Genomic DNA, 20,100 nt, shown 5'->3' on the forward strand with positions numbered 1-20,100 from the left:
ATAATAGACAGTCAATGGAAGGGTGTATGCCCCTCTTTTCTATCAAAAGTGCTTATTTCTATTCTCATAAGCTGCTTCCCCTTTGGGATGTTAGTGTTGTCATAGAGGCTGTTTTCCTTGTTTCATGCCTTCACCACAAATCTCTATAGACTCAGCACAGCCTTGTCTTGTCAAGGTTAATGGCCAAACCACAGCTAGGAGACTTTCTGAAGGAGAATGGAGTTGACTTTTCAGGCTTGTGCTACAGGGCCATGCTCAGCTGGGTCTTCCAAAGGACTGGTTCAGAAGAGTCAGTTTGATGGACAGGTCTGATCTGGTGTGCCTTAGATGTGTATTTAACACTTCTAAGGGTAATGTCCTCTAGAGTCAGAAAAATAGAAAATATCTGCTTGGGTAGATCAGTGAAACCAGCTATGTTCTAGTGCTTCAAAATACCCTGAGGAAACAAACCTAACGCAGCCTTTTCCTTCCTGGAGTCTTCTAGTACTTAGGTTTTCAGGTAGCACAGAGTTTTGAAAAGTAAACAGGATTGTTCAAAGTTGTAACTTCTTAACTGGAAATATTGCTGTCAGATGCCTCAAATGCTACTATTCGCCAGGACTTGGCAAGTTGTCAGTGCTTTTATATCTCCTTAATCTTGAAAATAGCATTAAATCTAATATATGGGAGTCTTGAAATGGGAAAATAACAATTTTTGTGGTTCTGTCTGCAGATATAGTGCAATATTTTTTTATTTTATTTTTTGTTCCTTTTCCCCATAGAACTTTTATGTGCAAGTTGGCAAGTATAAGTAGTGGTTATCTTGAGGCTTGGATGTGCTGGGAGTGAAGTATGAGGAAGTGATGGGACTCCTAGCAAGTAACATGCTTTAAATATGTGATCAGAAAATCATCTTAATGCATAGAAGAAACACACACCAGCAAATTAGTGCAATTAACCCTGCAGTAGCCTCCTCTAGGTGCTCAGAGTGAAATTCTAACTTGCCACCTTCTCCCCTGTAAAACAAAAACCTGCGTTTAGGTTTGTTAGCTCATTGTTACGCTACAGTTGTTGAGTCCAGATGATGTGAGTTCTCCATGCTTCTGGAGAGCAGTCTCCATATGACCGTAACCTGCTCTCAGAACTCCTGTTTCCAGCAGGAGCAGCCCCAGCCTTCGATGCCAGCTACAGATGCCACCTTAGCTGGGCCACACATCTGCATATGAAGCCTCATATTCTTTTTCTCCCATGCTGCTGCTGTTCTGCTCCCTGCTGCCCCCTTTACTTCCTTATGCTACTCCCTCTCCAACCACTGGAATCTCAATTTTGTATTTTTTTGCTTACTCATTCTTCCACTAACCTGTTTCTGAATGCTTGTATCCCTAACCTTTCACTTGCCTTTCTAAAGTGTCCCCCTCACCAGTTCCTTCTCTTGGCCCTGCCTTGTGATGTCAGGAGGGTATGCAGGTCTGACACTGGGAGAACCAGCAGGAGAAAGCTTCTTTTTTTTTTGCTTAAAATCTCTCTTTCCTTCTAGAAGAGGAGGAAGCATTAAACTGTAGACACTGTATGTCCCAGCAGAGCTGAATGCTACTGCTGCATCTTGCCACTGTAGGAAGCAAGTCTCTGGGGCAATGCTGGATGGCAGAGTCCCTTCGTTAGCGGAAAAGGGCTCTGTGACTGTTAGAGTTCCTTAATGAGCACGTGAGTGTTGGTACTTGCTCAGATAGTTTTATACAGTCTAGCCAATGTCATCACTCCCTCAACCAGATTAACTACAGGTTGCTGCCAAAAGACTTTTTTTCCTTTCCTCATGCCTCCATCCCCCAGCTAGTTGTGTGCACTTGCTCTCTGCGATGTGTTTTATGGCTCAGCTGCAAGGGCTCTGATCTGACTGAACAGAGGCATTTTCTTATGTAGATCAGTAGGCCAGACTGACTCCTTTCTCCTTGCTGGAGCCAAAGGGAGGGAAGCCACAAGAGCATACAGCTGGGGCACCTGGAAGGGAAGGATGGTCCTTTTTGCTGCAGCATGCTCTTAGATGAGCTTAAGTCAGCTGCAGAGCTGTTCTCTGAATTGATTAGCTGTTCCAGTTATTCTTGCTGGGAAAGGAGACAAAAAACCCCAATAAAATAGTGCTTCTGAGGGTATCAGTCCTCAAGAGGTAGTGGAAAGGAACATGTATGTGCTTTTATTTCATCAGTAGTGTTCTAATATCCTCAGCCTGACTAAATCTGAGTGCTCAGAGTACATAAGGTGATGTGACAAATGCATCTGTTGCATAAGGTTCATCATTCTTTGTTTGCTGAGGAGAACTGCATGTGAGGCTGAGCTTGTTTGGTTTGGTGGGTGTTGTCTTTTTTGGTGTGACCATGATTTTCCACTAGAGGAGTGGTTGGACCACTGAACCCAGATGATGAGGATGGTCATTACTGTCTGGGGGGATCTGTTCAGTGGTCTCAAACTGGACCTTAATAAAGCCCTCTTTATGTGTGTTACTCCTTAATTGCACTCAAGTTTTCTAACTGATGTTTTAGGTGCTTTGGGTATAGGCAGTGGAGCGCTTTGATTGGAGGCACAATCCTGAGTGATAGCTAAGAACCTAACCTAATTTTTAAATCAAACTGAGACTTTCATGTAAAGTCAGACAGCCAGTCATTATATATTCTTAATGATTCAATGAATATGGAGGAGTTGCTAATGGAATTGTCATTATAAACATTTTTACTGCAGTATAGTTCAAAATACTGTGATAAGGCTATTTGAAAATGTATTGATTTGGAACATCAGGACAAAGTCCTATGCATGTTCACTTTTATATAACAATTGAACCATGTTTCCGTGTACCAAATGCACTCATAATGTAAATTTCTTGGAGCAGGAGTTTTATTTCCACATCCTAACATAAAATGCAGGCATGAGGCTGGGTTTTCAAAGTTTCATAGAGCTGAAGTGAAATATTCAGCACCCCTGTAGGCACACTAAGTTATAAAAGCGTTAAAACCATTGTACTTCTAATGTATATGAACGTGTTTATGCAAACAGATAAAATTGTACCAAGTGTTGTTGTATTGTCCACATCACATAGTAATGTGGATAAATGTTTGTTAGACTGACCACTTGGCTAACTTCACGTAGAATCTGTAGAAGAAATAAATATCCTCTGAGAAAATGCATACTCTGTGTCTATAAATACACTTCATTGTAGTAGACTTAGTTCAGCTACAATGCTCTGCTACCAGATTTCAGCTAGACTGGGGGGTATTTCTGTATTCACAGATTTCAAATGGTCTATGTGCAAAATTCTTACTACTTCATGTTGATTTTTAAAAAAGAATAAAGCTCCAAGGGTGGTCTAATCAAATGCTTTTGCAACTGTGACATCTCTTCCCTCTCTATAATGGAAGCAAGGGACGCAGAACATGAAAGGCCAACCCACTGGACAGATTACAGTACAGGAAGTAGAGGATTCAAAGCAAGAGACTGATTAAGCAGCACATCAGAGATCTTTTAAATGTTAATTTTGTCTGTGGCCTGGGGAACAATAACCTTGAAGTTACTCTGTTACCTGTCAGGGTAGGAAACCTATTAGTTTAATTCCTGTACCACATAGCAGGTCATCACATGGGATAATATCTTGGCTGCCAAAGCAGCAGGTGCCCAAGGATGGGGTTTTTTCACCTCAAGTTTTTCCTTCTCCTTTATTTGGCTCAAGTGTGCACGGGCAATTGCCAAGAGTGCTCTCCTTGACCTCAGAGCTTCAGATCTTCCAGGCAGTGCTACAGGCTTGTTTGATGACATGGATGTGCTCAGAATAGTTGACATGGTTGCTTTGTGCAAGAGGTGTTTAATCTTTACAATGCTTCTATTCGAGTTCAAGTTTGTAGTTAAGCCATGGATTTCATAAATCTGTATTCACGGTCTTTGTGAACACTGTAATAAGAGGTAAAAGGAAGCAATAAGGTGGCCTGGACCTATCACTTTCAGCAGTCTCAGGTTTGCAGGACTCTTAAAAGAAATTAAGTCTGTTTTCTCCTAACATGAGTGTTGGACCTGAAATAATATCTGTGTATGGGTGTGACAGGTGAAAGTATTTGCTGCAACAAATAATGCAGTAATAACAGCACTCATTGTTTGGACTCTTAATGCCTTTGAGAGGCAAAGAGTCTGGAAGCAAGTCCCAGGGAGGGCAAGCTGTCCTGAGGCAGCTTGGCGACTTTCTTACCATGGTGCAGATATTGTCCGTAGTGCTTAACCTTTTTTCATGTAGGTCACTTTTTTTCAAGCCATAGTGATGAACATCAAAATTGGGGCTCAGTGTAAATCTAAGTGTATTCTCTACATCTTGGAGGCTGTTAACAATCGTCATTTTATCTAAGCTTTAGTAAGGCTTTTGTCACATTTTCCTCTAACATCATCATAGATAAGCTGATGAAGTGAGCTAGATAAGTGGACAGGGAGTTGGACTGAAAGCTGGCTGAGCTGTCAGGTTTGAAGGGCTGTGAGTAGCAGCACAAGGTGCAGCTGGAGGCCAGTCACTAGTGGTGTCTCCTAGGAGTAGGCACTGTAGCTGTTACTATTTGAACACCTTCATTAATGGCCTGGATGATGGGACCAAATGCACCCTCAGCAAGCTTGCAGGAATGGCTGATCTGGTGATGGTTGTGCTGCCATTCAGAGGGAGCTGGACAGGCTGGAGAAGTGGGCAGAGGGGAGCCTCCTTAGCCTCAACCAAGGGAGGTGCCAAGTCCTGCCCCTGGGGAGGAGTAAGCTCTTGCCCTGAGAGGGGCTGGGGGCCAAGCAGTCCAAGAGCAGCTTTGTGGAGAAGGACCCGGAGGGTGTTGGTGGGCACCGCGTTGGGCGGGAGGCAGCGATGTGCCCTTGTGGCCAAGCCTGCCAGCAGTGTGCTGGGCAGGGTTAGGAAGAGCATTGTCAGCAGGTTGAGGGAGGTCATGTTTCTCCTTGGTTTGGCACTGGTGAGGCTGTATTGGGAAGCGCTGTGTGTAGTGCTGGGCGGCCCAGTCCACTGAGCGGGATGGAGCTACTGGAGCGAGTCCGGGGAGGGCTGCTGAGGTGATGAAGGGACTGGGGCATGTGTCATATGAGGAAGGGCTGAGAGAGCTGGGCCTGCTCATCCTGGAGAAGAGAAGGCTTCAGGGGGGCTCTTGTCAGTGTGCATGCATGTTTGATGAGGGGGTTGTCAAGAGGCTGTGGCCAGACTCTCTTCAGTGGTGGCCAGTGGCAGGAGGGGAGGCCACAGGCACAACCTGAAGCGCAGGAAGCTCCACTTGAACAGGGGGGAACCCCTCTTCACTGTGGGGGTGGTTGGACAGTGTGGAGCAGGTAGCTGAGAGAGGTGGTGGAGTCTCCATCCTTGGAGTTGTTCCAGAGCCATCTGGGCAGGGTCCTGGGCAATGTGTTGTAGGTGACCTGCTTGGGCAGGGGGGTTGGGGCCGGGGGATCTCCAGAGGATCCCTGCCAGCCCCAGCTGTTCTGTGATCATGACCTTTTAGCTGTCTAACTTGGAGCTCTGAGGGATTGCAAGTCAGTACATGTGAAAAATTAAGGATATTATTGAAGATCTTGAGTGAAGCCATGGACTCGTTCCCAGTGTGAGTGAAACAGAAGACAAGCATGTTTTTACAGTGAACTAAGAGTCCTGTAGCCCATATTTTAGGAAAATGGTAAAGTAGCTTGTAGTTGCAGCTTGTTTCAGATACTTCTGATGTTCATTATACCACACACAATGGTAAAGAAGCTGCCCAAGGACTAGGAGAGATGGTAAAGTTTGTGGTTTTTTTAGCATCTTTGAAATTTCCAGTTATGAAAGGTAGATTAAAAAGCTGCAGTTGGTAGCTGGAGAGGTAGCTGTCTGGGCTCTGCCATGCGGTTCTGACTTCAGGCTGGAGTCTGTGAGGCTGCTCCTGCCTCCTTTGATGCCACTAGGCTTTTCACCTCTAGTTTCCACCCTGTAGGAATGGAGGCATTGAGCATTTTGGAGAGGGAACTCCTGTTTTTGGAGAACATAGCGGAAGCATGTTGCAGTAAGTGTCTTGGGAACAGAGACCTCTATAAGCTGAAGCTTTTCTGTAGCTCTGTTTTGGTCTCGAGTTCTCAGAGCTAGGTGATTTTAGGCATAGAGACCCAGCAAGATCTACAGGATGAGCTGACATAGGAGCCAGCTGATCTTCCACACTTACTGAGTTGGCTTACCCTGGTGTGAAAACAGAATAGGTGGTGTTTGGTTTGGGCTTGAGCACAGACTGAAGTTCTGAGTTTGAGTGGTGTATTTTTTTATTCTCTTCTCTCTCTCTCCTCCTTAAAGAGTATAGATATTACATAAGAGATGATTCAGGGAAATGTTTTTGAGCTGTGATTTTTAGTACTTATGCCTCAACAGAAACATACCATTAAGGAAAGTTACTGGAGAATTTGCAATTAGTTGCGTTTTTCAAGATGTTTCAGGAATTCTTTCATAGGCCTTTTGTGTTTATGTAGCCTTTTCCCCTCCCCAGATACATGCACTTGTGTATGTGTGTCTGTGTGCAGACACCCCTCTCCCCCTTTCTTAGTGAGTGTGTAATGAATGATGAAATCTTCCCTGAGAAGTTGCATTCCTCTGGAGAGGACTCAGTAATAAGATACTGGAAGTAAGCATTTTTGGAGGGAAGCTTGTTGTAGCAGTTCCCTAGAAATAGGTCTATGTCTTATGGCTTGTTTTCTACAACAGCTAAAACTTATCTGCCAGGTTAGAGCGTGTGCTATGCGCGCTTCCTAACCTGCAGTATCTGAGTTTGGTTGCTTAGTGTAAGTAAAGTAGTAATGCTTCAGTCTAAAACTTTTCTTAATTTTATGAGGGAGTTTCTGATTTCTTCAGGTGATAATCCTTGTCTTGATGCTTACAGAAGGAGGATGCAGAAGTGTGCTGTGGTCTGGCCTGGTTGAATCTGGCATTTCTGTCCCTTAATTTGACCAAGGATGAAATTTGTTGATCCCAGGTTATATCATAAAATGGCCTGAATGGTGTTTTGGGTGTTTAGGTAGGTGTATATATATTAAGTGTGATGTATACCTCCTTATAAACCTGTCTAGAGGAGTCAGGTTTAGTGTTTCTATCTTGAGGTAGAAGTTAAGGAGGAAAATCTTGAAGTCAGGAGTGGGAGATAATGGCACAGTCCAGAGTGCTCTCTAGACTGCCTTGATTTCAGGTGTAACATTGTAGTTGGGTTTTTCAACCAGTACTTCAAATACTAGTAGGTACCAGTAAGACTTTTTCAAATGTTTTTCTACCTTTCTCTTTCAGTGTCTAAACACTGCAAAAACTTGGTGGTTAGATTCTGATCCTTCCTAGACTTCCAGGAAATAATTTTTGAAAATACATGGTCATTTTCTCACATTTCTAAGATGCCACTATTACTTCTATCTGTAGGAATGATATTTCAAAGATTTGAATTCCTTCATACACAGAAAGCTTTCCAGGTTATTCATGCCGTTAGGTTCCTTGTAGTAAAGCAATTTAGGCTAAATATGGCTTTTGCAAAGGATGTGAATAGCTGAAATTGCAACTGAACTGCAAGGGTAATTGCATGCAAAGAAAGTTAATCTCTGTGTAACTTCTGTACTTGCTGCACTGGAAACTGTTGTAACCTCATTCTTCTGGAGAAGTGGATTATTTACTTGTGATAATAGCCACATAAAATCATTAACATGCTGTCATAAACAGCTGTGTTAAGCTGTATTATATGTATTGGTGGCATAAACTGTCCAACAAGAAGCTGTGATTTACAAAACACAACGCAGTTGCCTTTGGGAGAATTGCAAGGAACACATGTTTTTTTAAAATAATTACTCTTTTGTGCATTGTAAATATCTCTCTACTATTACAGAGGTTTTATGGTGAGAAAGTCCTGTGCCAGTGTGCAGCTTTTGGGCCCAATTCTGACATTGCTTGTTCCGTTAACTGAAATCAGAACATTAAGTGGATTAGAGAGAACGGATATGACTATTCTAGCTTTTATTAGACGCTACCTTTGATTGTCACTTGGGATCATATCATGCTATTAATTTCGTTCTTGAAACAAGTTATACTGCGAACTGATGCTTCCAACTCTTCCTTTCTCTTTTGCTAGACACTTGCTAATTCTTGAAGCCCTAACTTTTTTTGTTTACGTACTTTAGAGCAAAATGTGGTAGCTGGCTACTTGAATAATTACTTTTATAGATGAAACTAAATACTTGACAATAAAACTCGTACCTATAAAGAAAATGCCAGAAAGCTATTTGTGCATTGTTATATATATTCATTAGGAAGTTTGGGTGTGGGATGTAAAAGAAAAGTAATTATTCTTTTTATTGGAGACTATGAGTATCTTAAGTCTCTTAATCTGATAAATTTGCATGTTTTCATTTGCTCTGGAGAAATGAAGGAAGGGTTCATACGATGAAAAAAATCAGCCATTTTTACTTTTGTGTGTAGCTGTTTTAAAGGCTGTCTCTACACCATGCCCTGAGTGATGCTGTGACTAGTCCTGAGTTTGATCCAGGTCTGTCTGGGAAGCAGAGCTAGGCCTGCTTGTGAGTAGCTCTGTGTGAGCCTGGAAACCCCTCGGGGACTGTGGCACTGGGCAGCGTAGGCAAGCCTGTGATGTGGCAGAGATGCTGATTTAACTGTGAGTTACAGGGAACTGGAATCTGATATTTTCTTGCCCCAAGTACAGTCTCTGACACTTGAAAAGAGGGTGTGTGGATAGCTGTCTAATCAAAATACAAGCGGCATGTCCTTTGCTGGGCTATAAATTATTAGAAAATGTTTGATGCAGCAGAGGAAAAAAAGACCATTTTCTGTCATCTGAGCTTGTGCCCTTTGATGCTATAGCAGCTGCCTGTTCTTAGGTGCTTTAATGATTTCCTACTCTGTAGCAGGAAAGGATAACCTCATATAGGGTAAAGAAAGGATAACCTCATTTCTGCTTTGACAGTCTCTCTGCCTTTACATTCAGGTGCATCTCCTAACTATGCAGAGCTGGCGGGTGTCCCGTTACCAGCGCAGCATTTCAGAGGGTTTCCTCCGGATTCTTGCAGCAGGCGGAAATCCAGGGTCGCCGGTGTTGCGGTGCCGCTGAAACGGTTGCGGTGCTGCTCGTGGCGTTGGCGCTCAGATCTCTGCCTCCCTGATTTTCCTCTGCATAGGTTTCTCTCGCTACCTCGTAGAAGGCAATGGCCAGATGGCTGGGTAGCAATGAGGAGGATGATGTAGCGAGGTGGGAGAAGCGCCGCCAGCTTTGAGGTTTTGACGTTGTTTCTGAAAGATAGTATGACTGTATGCTTGTGTGCTCTCTTCTGTTTGGCAATAGCAAAGAAACAGGCCCAATGCTCTTTTCATGGTTTCCATGCTAAAACATATCTCGGTGTATATGCCCAGAGCAGGTGCTGTAAGCAATTACTCTCTAAATAAAATTCAGGTGGCACGTTTTTAGTTGTACAGGTTTGTTTTATCTCCATATTTTCATATATACACACATAATCTATTTATAAATATTTCTGTGTAGCTGGCACAAAAATATCCTCTCTGCTTCCCCCACTTACCCCTTAATCAGTTTGCAGGGAAACATAAATACCAATTAAATTAATTCCCAAAATGCTTGCCAGGCATATTTATGGTGCCTCTGGGATTTTGTGGTAGTGTCCTATAGTGAGTTTACATCAGATACAGTGCATATCTCTCTGCATGGAAATAACTAACCACCATTTGCTCCTTTTTTGTTGTTTGTTTCAGGTTCCCAGGTCAAGGGGTTTACATCACTGAGGTTCTTGACGGAGCCTTCAGATGCTGTCACTATGCGTGGAAGCAACGTGCTCTTGAACTGCGCAGCCGAGTCGGATCAAGGAGCTCCAGTTATTAAATGGAAGAAAGATGCAGTCTTCTTAAACCTGGCAGTAGATGAAAGGAGACAGCAGTTGGCCAATGGCTCACTCTTGATACAAAACATAGTCCATTCAAGGCACCACAAGCCAGATGAAGGTCTCTACCAGTGTGAAGCATCTTTAGAAGGCATTGGAGCTATCATCAGTCGGACAGCTAAGGTCATGGTAGCAGGTAGGCAGAAACTTTCCTGCATTTTGGACTGCTGGAAATGCTGTTTGTAAGAAGTTGTGTGTTTAAAACTAAAAGCACAAAATGTGGGGAAATGCACTAGCAGAAGTGCTGTGATTCTTTCCTGCCCCTTCAAAAGAAGTAAAGTTACATATGACACTTTTACTACAGTAATTTATTTCTGACAAGGTATTATTCTTGTTTAAACATGTCTAATCAACTCTTTGTTGCTGTGAGTTATTTGCTGCATATTTATTGTCATCAAAACAGAGGAAACCTCTGAAGTTGGTAATTAACTGCTTTTTCTGGTGAATTCAAGATCAGAAAAATAAAATGCTGAACTCCTGTAAGGTGTTGCATGTACAAATTTTATGGTTTAGGAACTCTTTCATAGACAAGAACTCATTATGTAGCTTAATAGAATTGGCAGCCTCTTTTGTATCTCCTTTAAAGTGCTTGTGTAGGTATATGACAGAATGAATAGGAATAGACATTATTGGGTGTCTGAGAATGTTTGTGCTTCACGTTGACTTACCAAATACCTTTGTGAAAGATGTTGGGGTGTGAAGTTTTAAAGGGGTCTCTTGCTTCTCCATTACTCTCTGGAATGGGTGTAGTGAGATCTTAATCATGTAATCACTGGAAAAAAAAAAAGAGCCTGGAAATCCTTGAATAAAAGGTATGAAGAAACCCAAGGTTAGTTAATAACTAATGTTAATGAGAGTGAACTAGACTTCAGAATAATTTTCTTTAGGATCATTAAGAATTTCACCAGATCTAAGGGTGTACTTTTCTGTTCTCTACCTCCACTTCTGTATGGAGGGAGCTGTTGAGTGTTGCTAGAGGCCTCTAGCAGACCTTGCAAAGAATGCTGTGGTTGCCTGGTATTGATACAGATGGAGGTGGACTTCCTGTAAGTACCCATCCAGAGGTGCTCACTTAGTATCCCTGAGGGGGAAAAAAAGAGGCCAAAGTAAAGCCATTCCTTCTTTTATGCTGTGGAAAGGAGTGGTAATTATGGCATTTGGTGCATAGATGAGCTTATGGACTTGTTAAAAAGGTTTTGGTTATGCAAAGGAGAAGAGTGGATTTATGTAAAAGGAAAAAAGAAAAGACAGGTGCTGGTGAAGCGCTCAGTCTTACCTGGCTGCGCCCCGCACAGCCCATCGGGGAGAGGTATGCCTTTCTTGAGGTCTCCAGGCACCTAGTCTGTGTGCACTCCGTTCAAAAACACGGCAGGACAGAAAGACTAATGTGGAGATGGAGAGAAAATGAAACTCAATTTAGGAGCTCTGCAACTTTTTGCTGTCTAGTGCTTTGCTCAACCCTTACATGGGGCTGGTGCCCAGGTAGCTGTTCTCTTGGCTGGTCTCTGGTATTGTTCATGAACTCGGTGCCCTTTCTTGTCTTAAGGTCCTTTAAAGTGAAGGTTATTCCCCCTCCCCCCCCCCCACCCTAAACTGGCTCTACTAGCCAGGAAACATGTTTTCTCATGGTACTTGACTACAGTAGGCAGTAGGAGTCCTTACCCTTTGTCAGCTTTAGCTCTTCCCCAGTCTACCTACCATTTCTTTTTCTCTCCAAATCTCTGTGGGCAACTGAGTCTTCCGTGGTAATCTGGAAGCTCTGTTAACTGAATCCCCTTGGCAGTGTGCCCCTGCCCTGGGCTGAGTCTTGTGCAAAGTGATGGAGAGCCCTGCAGATGCAACCTTCTGGCAAATGCTGGCTCTGCAGGCTCCCACCAACAGGGATTTGTTACTACAAGATAGTTTGGCCTTGATTTGGTTATTGGCAACCGGTAACTAATAAAATCTCTCCAATTACTCTCTAAGTGAATGCACATATGTGACTGTTCCCTGTAGGTTTTTTATATCTGTTGTGCTGTGCCCAAATCCTGTAATTCTGAGCTTTTCACATGAGGAATTGTCCTGTGCACAGCAGATCCTGATCTTGTACCCCTGCAGCAGTGGTGGAAAGCTTGGAGGAAGAGATAGACTTAGTCTATTCAATTTTATTAGTCCTTCCTGTTTCAGCCAAGATTCCTTCATTGAAAGGAGTGAAAAGGTCAGCAGGCAATCAGCACAAACTGGAACAGAGGAAATTCATTGCAATGGTAAAAGAATCCTCTGTTTTTCCTGTGGAGTTGGTTGAACACTGAACCAGGTTGCCCAAACAAGTTATGAAGTCTGTCCTTGGGGATACTCAAAACCCAATTGGACGCAACCCTGGTCAACCTGCTGTAGCTGACCCTGCTTTCTGCTGGGGGGTTGGACTAGGTCTCCAAGGGTGCCTTCCCCAGCGTCAATGATTGTGTAAATTTTTGGTAAATGGCTCATATTATGAGGTGGAGTGCAAGATGTATAGCATTTAAAGCTGGCAACAAGTTCTCTAAGCAGAAATGATGTTTTGCTCTCTGAAGGACATGTGTATTCCTGAGTGAGCAGAATTATTTTTGAGGGAGTTGCTGTGCGATGTTGGCAGAACATCATTGACTTAAGGCACTGGCAGATGGAAACATGGCAGAGGAAGGGAAAGAGGGTAAGAGGAGAAATGAAGGTCTTGCACTCCAGTATGTTATGTTAATCGTTGCTTGGCAAAGCAAACAAGCTTTCTATGTTCAGAAGAGTCTGCTTTCACAGGGATGGAGGAAGGGGATTGGACAGAATTTTGTTTAGTGTTGTAACAGTCAAAAGCTGAATCTTTCTGATCTATTGTATGATGAACAAGGTATCACTACTAGACAGAATGCATCTGGACAGCCTAATGCCTTCATCAAAAGGCAATCATGATGGTATGTTAGACTGTGCTATCCTGATGAGGGAGAGAATGCGTTCATGTCAACAGCACGTATCCTCACCTCACTTGAGCTCCTACTCCTATGCAAGATTTCATTCTTGCAAGATTTTAAAGCAAGGATCATGAGCTTTAACATTTCAGGCAGGTTTGGATAGAGATTCATTCACTGAACTGCAGTCTAATCTTAGGTTGTGTCATTTTATAAAACCATGTCTGCTGATAGCATTTTAAGCACTTACAGTGCTTTTTGTCAACACGGAATACATCAGCATTGATGTCATTTGAGGTCAAGATCACCAAACCACTGATACGCATGGGGGCATACATCTATCTTGCAGTTAAGACTATGAACCTGATTTCATCTCCCTTTTTAAAGCATTAAGAGTCGATAAACCAATCACTGCTGGAACGGTCAACTTGGCTTAGAACAAACTGCTCGGGAGTACTGAAAGTGTGTCTCCCTTTTAAAACCCTTCTCCTTATATTTTCATGGCTTAAAGTCCCTTTGATAAAGAAAATGTAGTAAATGAAAACTATTTTTAAATCAGTCAATCTTCTGTATGAAGCCTGCCATGTACAAGAAAATACACTTTTTCTAAGAACTTCTCAAGGGTTCTTAAGGCCTTAACAGTCACCAGCTGTGAAAGTGTTCTTGGCTGAAATGGAAATGAGGGTGCTGAAGAGAAACTAAGAGCTGCTTCCTATGCTAGCACTGTATTAAAAGTACTAATTTAACAGGCTACTGATTATTGGTATTTCTAATAACTGGTAGGTTTTCAGATAGCAACCACACTATGCCATGTTATGTCTCTATTCCTACACTGTTGTAGGATCACTGCTTCAACAATTCTAGCTTTATATTTACCTGAAACATTGGTCTTTTGAGTGATGACAAAAAGAAGCCCAAGGTTAGTTTATACAGGAATCCTTGCACTTCAGTATCAAGCTCCTTGATGAAGACTAATTCTCTGATGTGTTCTCTTTTTTGGGGGGTCATATTGATTTATAACTAGAGAGAAACTTGCTGAAAATAACTTGCAGGTGTCTTTCTCCTTGTCCTGAAACGGATAAGGTGGATTACAGTGTCCTGGCTTTGCTGGTTGATAGCGTGTGCCTGGAGAAACAGAGGAACAGTGCAGCGTATCAGAATGATCTGCCAGAGTTCTCTGCCTGTCTCCAGAGTGGTCTCCATGTCAGTAAATCCTTGAGGCACAAGTAGTGTTTGTATGTTTAAGGGCCTTTTTAATGAGTTTCTTCCATAACGTGGTCTGTCCTAGCCTATATAGGCTTTTAGCATTTATTTCCTTGTTGGAGTATGTTGCCATCAATTCAGTCCCAGCTGAAATCAGAGGCTACTTTAGGAATAAAAAGTACCTAGGAAAAGCCCACTTGGTAAGGTAGCAGCAGGAACTCCATTCTGTTGTTTAAAGCTGATAGATGTTGTGTGGAGTGTCCCTGGAAGGGCAACTGGACAAGGTGATCTCTGCTGGAACCGAAGCAGAACATGCACTTTTAGTGTTGGAAGCTTAGTGTGTTAGTTTGAAGTAGGCTGAGGAGACCTTTTGAAACAAAAATGAAGAGATGGGATTTGTCAAGTAAGTTGAAAATGCATCCTGCCTGATAAAGTCAGTAGAGAAATGCAGCTTGCAAGTGTTGCCCTTTGGCCTCCTGAAAGACTATTTTTGAGAAAAGGTTTTGAACTATTGTTACGGCAGGTGTCACAAGATGGCTCTGTCATGTGTAGTCTTAACAGACTTCATTTTGGAAGCAACTTTTTAGTAAATTTTTGTACTGAAGGTGGGAATAGCAAGGAAAGAAAAAGGGGACATCTCAAGTTCCCACTGTGACTGTGTTTGTTCTAGGACTAAATTATGTGTCAAACAAGTTCCGTTTGGAATAAATGAACTTTAATCAGAGATTTCTCCTTCAACTGAAAGTCAACCCGTATGTTCACAATAGAAGTTGTTACTTGGTGGGCAATCAACTGAAATACAAAGATTTTCCTATCGTGATCTCTTAATGTTCTTAGCAATATTTTTAAATGGTGTTTGACACTGTTCATGTCTCTCTATTTGGGATAAGCCTGCTGCTCATGCTGTGGTTGATTCATTAGGATCGTGCTGCTGTCAGTGAGAGCCCTGCTGCTCCTCATCCCTGGAGCATACTCAGTCACCTTAATTGGGTGCTCAGACCAAATTAAGACTACTGCTGATCCAGGGTAAGTCTGCTTAAATCCAGGGAGTATTTTATAACTGTGCAGTAAGAATCAAAACTGGGTCTTAGCTGTGTACCTGTCTAGACAAAACATCTTTAGTTACCGAAGAGGAAAGGTGTCTGAACTTAAAAATGCGTCCTTATATATAGCCATGGTATGTTGTGTCATACTGCTATTTCTGTAACAGCACTGTCAGATTTCAAATAATAAAGAGCGGTTACTACGACCCTGTTGAACCCAGGGTTAAAATCTTCCAGAGGAGGAGAAATAAATTTTTATCCCTATTCAATGTTGGAACATTGTTTTCCTAAATTATTTTAAAGGTATTTTAAATCCACTGAAAATTAAAATCTATTTATGTGCATACAATGTCTAGGAAATTAGAATACTAAGGATTACTACTTTGTAATGTTTTAGGATTTGAATAAACTAAGGATGAAGATAAACCGTTCAGTGACTTGAAACGATATCACTACTAAAACTGAGACAAACAAAGGAAGCCTATTATACCAGAATTGTAGAAAATGCTGTGTTGGACAGAGTAAAAGTGTGGATTCAAGTGTTGCCTCTCCTCCTGTGTCTCGTTCCCTAAACCTCTGATAGTCCCTTTTTTGTAAAGGAGGAAAATAGCTTTCAAGTTATACCTCCCAAACCATTAACTTCTGTTTTTATTCATACAACAACTGAAATCAAACAGAATTGACTTAATCTTTTTCATTCTTATGACTCCGTAAACCATAATAAAATCTCACTAGTAAGCAAAACTGAAACACTCTACTTCCTTCTCAGATGCATTTGGGAGCTCCAACAATTGATTTTCTTGATAAATAGTAAAATAAGAGATGCAGCTCTTAACCTTGTGGAATAGATAATACAGCTGGGAAACTTAGATCAACGTATAGCCACTAGACAGTAAATTCAGTGACAGGGCTATACTTCTATGAACTTTTGGCCAATGGATTTCTCTCTAGTATGCCTTTTTATATAGAGAATTTTTAATCTGCTATAAAGGTCTGAGTTGACATAGTTCTGTTGGGTATTGTGTTTGTGGCTGCAGTAAGTATAGACGTGTGCTTAGTGCCCGCAGTGCGTACTAGTGCATGGGCTACCACTAGGGACTTGATCAGGAAGTGGTTAAGTTTGGGGTCTTAAGGACAAGCTGATTTTTTGAATTCTTTTTTCCCTGCATGGCCTGATAACGTATGCCTATGGGACCACTTTTTACATCACTTGATGACCTATAGTGCTTAATAGTGTTTTTGCTTAATGGAACGGCCAATTCTTGAATGTTCACTTTATGCTATTACTGTTTAATGTTCCATTGTTATATTTGTAAGATCTACATGCACCACTCGCATGCACAAATGTATACTCTAGCTCACTGTTAAAGCTCATTAGCAATTTTGTAATAAAACTAAAAACAGATCTGAAACCTGAAAGGAAATACTAGGAAATCAGATAAAAATATGACTTCCTGCATGCTGCTCTCCCTTTTTGTCCAGATTTTTTTCTGTTGCCTTGTGCACTAGACACTTGGGGAACTAAGTGTATTTCCCTTCCTTCCCCCTGCCCAAACAAAGGGAGATAACCACAAAACCCCAACTGAACATATTATCTAGTAAGGTAGTTGTTGGCCTTTGTGGCCACTGATTTGTTTTATGGTTATTTTCAAGGGGATTCATGGTTACTGATTTGACCATATAAGGTTAAAAGGTATGGGAAATGTTAGTTTTGTATGACCGCTCTTGATCTTGAAAATGTGTGGTCGGCTCTGAATTACTTCCCTAATTCTTCTATGTCTTTGGCACAACTTTAAACTTGTAGAACTTGACAGACTTCTTCAGATGTCCCATGTACAGAACTGATAGAGGTGGCTTTCTTCTCTGGTAAGCTGACCAGATCTCACAGGAGAGCTGTAGGTGGTGATTTTATGTAAGCAGCAACTTTAACATGAAAGAAGGCAAGACACTCCTCTCTGTATTGCTTCACTCTTTACTTGACAGGTGGCCAGCAGAAGACTTTGATCTTGAACAGCCACTTCAGTGAAACTTCCAGAATAAGTGATTGACTCCTGAGGACTGGCTGTACTTCATCATTGCAGTTGCCATCAGGCACCAGCTGGTTTTTGAAGACAATTAGCAAGTTTTGGGGCGACTCCCAGTGCCAGGAGACACAAATGTGACAGCAGACTTCTGCTCCATCACTTAAAATGCCAGATCTGTTATGCTGAACAGGCCAAAAAAAAAAGTGAAGAAGTCTTAGTGTTCAGAGCCAGCCATCTAAGTCTTTGTGGCAAAGAATAAGATGGAAAGTGGACTTGGATGACTACAATTAAAGAGAATGTTGAACATTTTTATCTAAGTATAGTTATTTAGATCTATTATCTAGATACAGTGTAATTACTCAAATATTTTGCTCAACCTTTGCTTTAAATGTAAGTGCTACTTAAATATTTAGCAATAACAAAAATATGCCAGTTAAGCACTTTGTTATAATTATAACATGTAATTAAGTCCCCTTAAATGTACTAAGAGTCCTGTGTTTTGGAGGTGCCTTGGTAATGAGGGCAAGGAGAGGCATGTCTGTGACAGCCCCCACCTGCATCCAATTAATGCAGCATTCTGGCTTTTGCTCACTTCTCTATTCTAACTCTTTATACTATCTCCCTATTCTTCTTTTTCCTTTTTTGTTTTTTCCACAGAAACTAAACCTTTCTAGCATTGTACCTTTCCACTAAATGTAGCCTGGCCTGTTGCCTTCTCCACCTTTGCACTTTCACCAGTGCAAATTGGGAATAGCTCCACTGAAGTCAGTATGTTCTACTGGTCATAGAATTACAAGTGAAGAATTAGGCCATGGCTAAAGATATGTGTCTTGGTTAGTATTGCACCTTGTGCTTAAGTGCCTAAAGATCAACGCAATAATTTGTAGAAATGCTTTCATCAGCTTCTCAATTTTATTTTTGTTGTTGGTACTTCAGAATTAATTTAGGACTTGACTTGGAGCAGCAGCCTCCCAAGGACTGGAAGATTGCTTCAGTGTGACGGATCTCTTGATGTGTGTCCATGCACATTGCTCTTGGGTAAACTTTCTTTCAGGAACAGGAATAATTAACTGTATATGTAACACAGAAATATGAAGCTATCTGTTCATTTGTATTAATGTTGCAGTACTCTGGGACACCCAAGTGAGCCTAGGCATGCTCAGGTGTTGGTGCCTATCCAGCAAAGCTGCTCAGCAAACTTGCTTTGGGGTTGATAGCCATCAAGGCATTGCTCTGTTCCTCTCCCCTCTGAATGTTGAGTAAAAACCTGGTACTGCTTAACATGTTTTGAGCTAATCATATCATTTCATGTGCTTAGCTTCCACTTTTAGCAGAGCAAAGGTATTCAGGAAGCTTTTGGCTACAGTATCACAGAATGGTTGAGGTTGGTTGGGACCTTTGGATATCCCCTGGTCCAGCTCCCCTCCTCAAGCAGGGTCACCTAGAGCATGTTGCCCAGGACTGTGTCCAGATGGCTTTTGAATATCTCAAAGGATGGAGGCTCCACCACCTTGTTGTTTCTTGTGCTCTTATCAGTCCATTCAGCTCTGTCCTTTCTTTGTCTCTTACCTCCTCCCTCAGTTGTAATTGTCTTTGGACAGGGGCTATGAGCTTGTTTTGTATGAAACTTGAAACACTTGTGGCCTCTCTTGTGACCGAGGCTCTTATCCACTACTTGAGTTTGTCATGTAGTTCTTCATGGATTATTGAGTCTGTAACCTCTGAGCCAGGGATCATGATGCAATGCAGTGAGACCACCTGCCAGCTGACTGAGGTGTCCATGCAGCATAGCTCTTCCTAACACAGGTGGGAGGGTACTGCAGTGGAGCTAATTAGTCCTGTGTCTTGCTCTGTATGGCTAATTAGCTCAGGCTTTGTGTTGATGCTAGTTGTGCTAGCTCGGAGTCTCTTTGTGGTGCTGCCATGTGCCTTCGTGGCATGTGACATATCGTGTGGATATGCTTTCGTGTCTGTTTGTCCTGTTGCTCTGCTTCTTGACTGCTCTTCTGAGAGCTCCTGTGTTGGAGGTAGTGAATTGGAATAAAGACGCTGGTGTGGCACTCAACAAGAAACAAATTGGATACCTCCCTTTTTGCACCTCTGTGTGTTCAGACTCGGGCAATTATGGAATCTCTGGTACTCATGACACCTAAATACCTATGATGAAATAAAACCTTTGTAATTACTTTAAATGGATGTCACTGAGTTGGCAATCACTTTGCTCGTGAAAAAGGAGGTTTAAAATTCGTTAGCAAAGGAATCTGTCTCAGCACACTTGTACTGTGGTCGCTTTCAGCCCTGGGCTTACTGACCTCAGGCGTGGCGTTGTTCCCCGGTAATAAACCGCTGGAGTAGCATTTTTCTGTCTCATTGACCCATGGGGGGAAGCTGCCTGTTGTCCTTGCAGCTCTGTGCAGGGCTGCTTCGAGGTCTGCAAGAAATATGCCATCTCTCCAGGCACTGGGAGAGCGCAGGGCCTGGCTGCTGAGAAATGCTCTGTGGGACTTCCCACCACTACCCTTCCCCTTTTTTCTACCCTTGTACCACATATAAATGGAGTTTTAACTGACAGACTTTGCTTATGAGAAAGGTTTTGCTTTTGTTCTTAATATCTGGTGGAGATTTACTTGGATTGAACTTGAGATTGGATTGAAGGAGCAGCCCTGGTTAGTGAGGGTGTGCAGTTTAAGTGAATTAAAAGAACGGGGCGTAGGAGATCCTAGGCAGCAGTGAGGGAGATCAGCTGGTAGATCATCTGGCTAGTGTACCTTCCAGGAGAGAGCGCTCCCTGCAACTCCTTCGCTGATGGTCTGTCTGTTCTGGTTTCACAAGTCTGAAGTGACACGGTCTCTCCAGCCTCTCTTGGGACTGTTTGCTGCAGTCTAATGGATCTGTCGGGGTGTTTTTCTGGAAATTAAATCTGTTTTCTTCACGTCAGCCTTTATCGTACTGGATGAGGGTGCTGAGGGGTAT

The 20,100-nt window shown here is 42.3% G+C and overlaps 1 protein-coding gene across 1 annotated transcript in view; it reads left to right on the forward strand.

The window, feature by feature from the left end:
• LOC138064734 (netrin receptor DCC) overlaps positions 1-20,100 on the forward strand; it is a 608,179-nt gene that overhangs the window by 215,080 nt on the left and 372,999 nt on the right. The window contains exon 2 of the mRNA XM_068928548.1: positions 9,755-10,075. Coding sequence (XP_068784649.1) covers positions 9,755-10,075 — 321 coding nt within the window. The remainder of the gene's footprint in view (positions 1-9,754; positions 10,076-20,100) is intronic.

The sequence above is a fragment of the Struthio camelus genome, chromosome Z, assembly GCF_040807025.1.
Source record: "Struthio camelus isolate bStrCam1 chromosome Z, bStrCam1.hap1, whole genome shotgun sequence".
Lineage (NCBI taxonomy): Eukaryota > Metazoa > Chordata > Aves > Struthioniformes > Struthionidae > Struthio > Struthio camelus.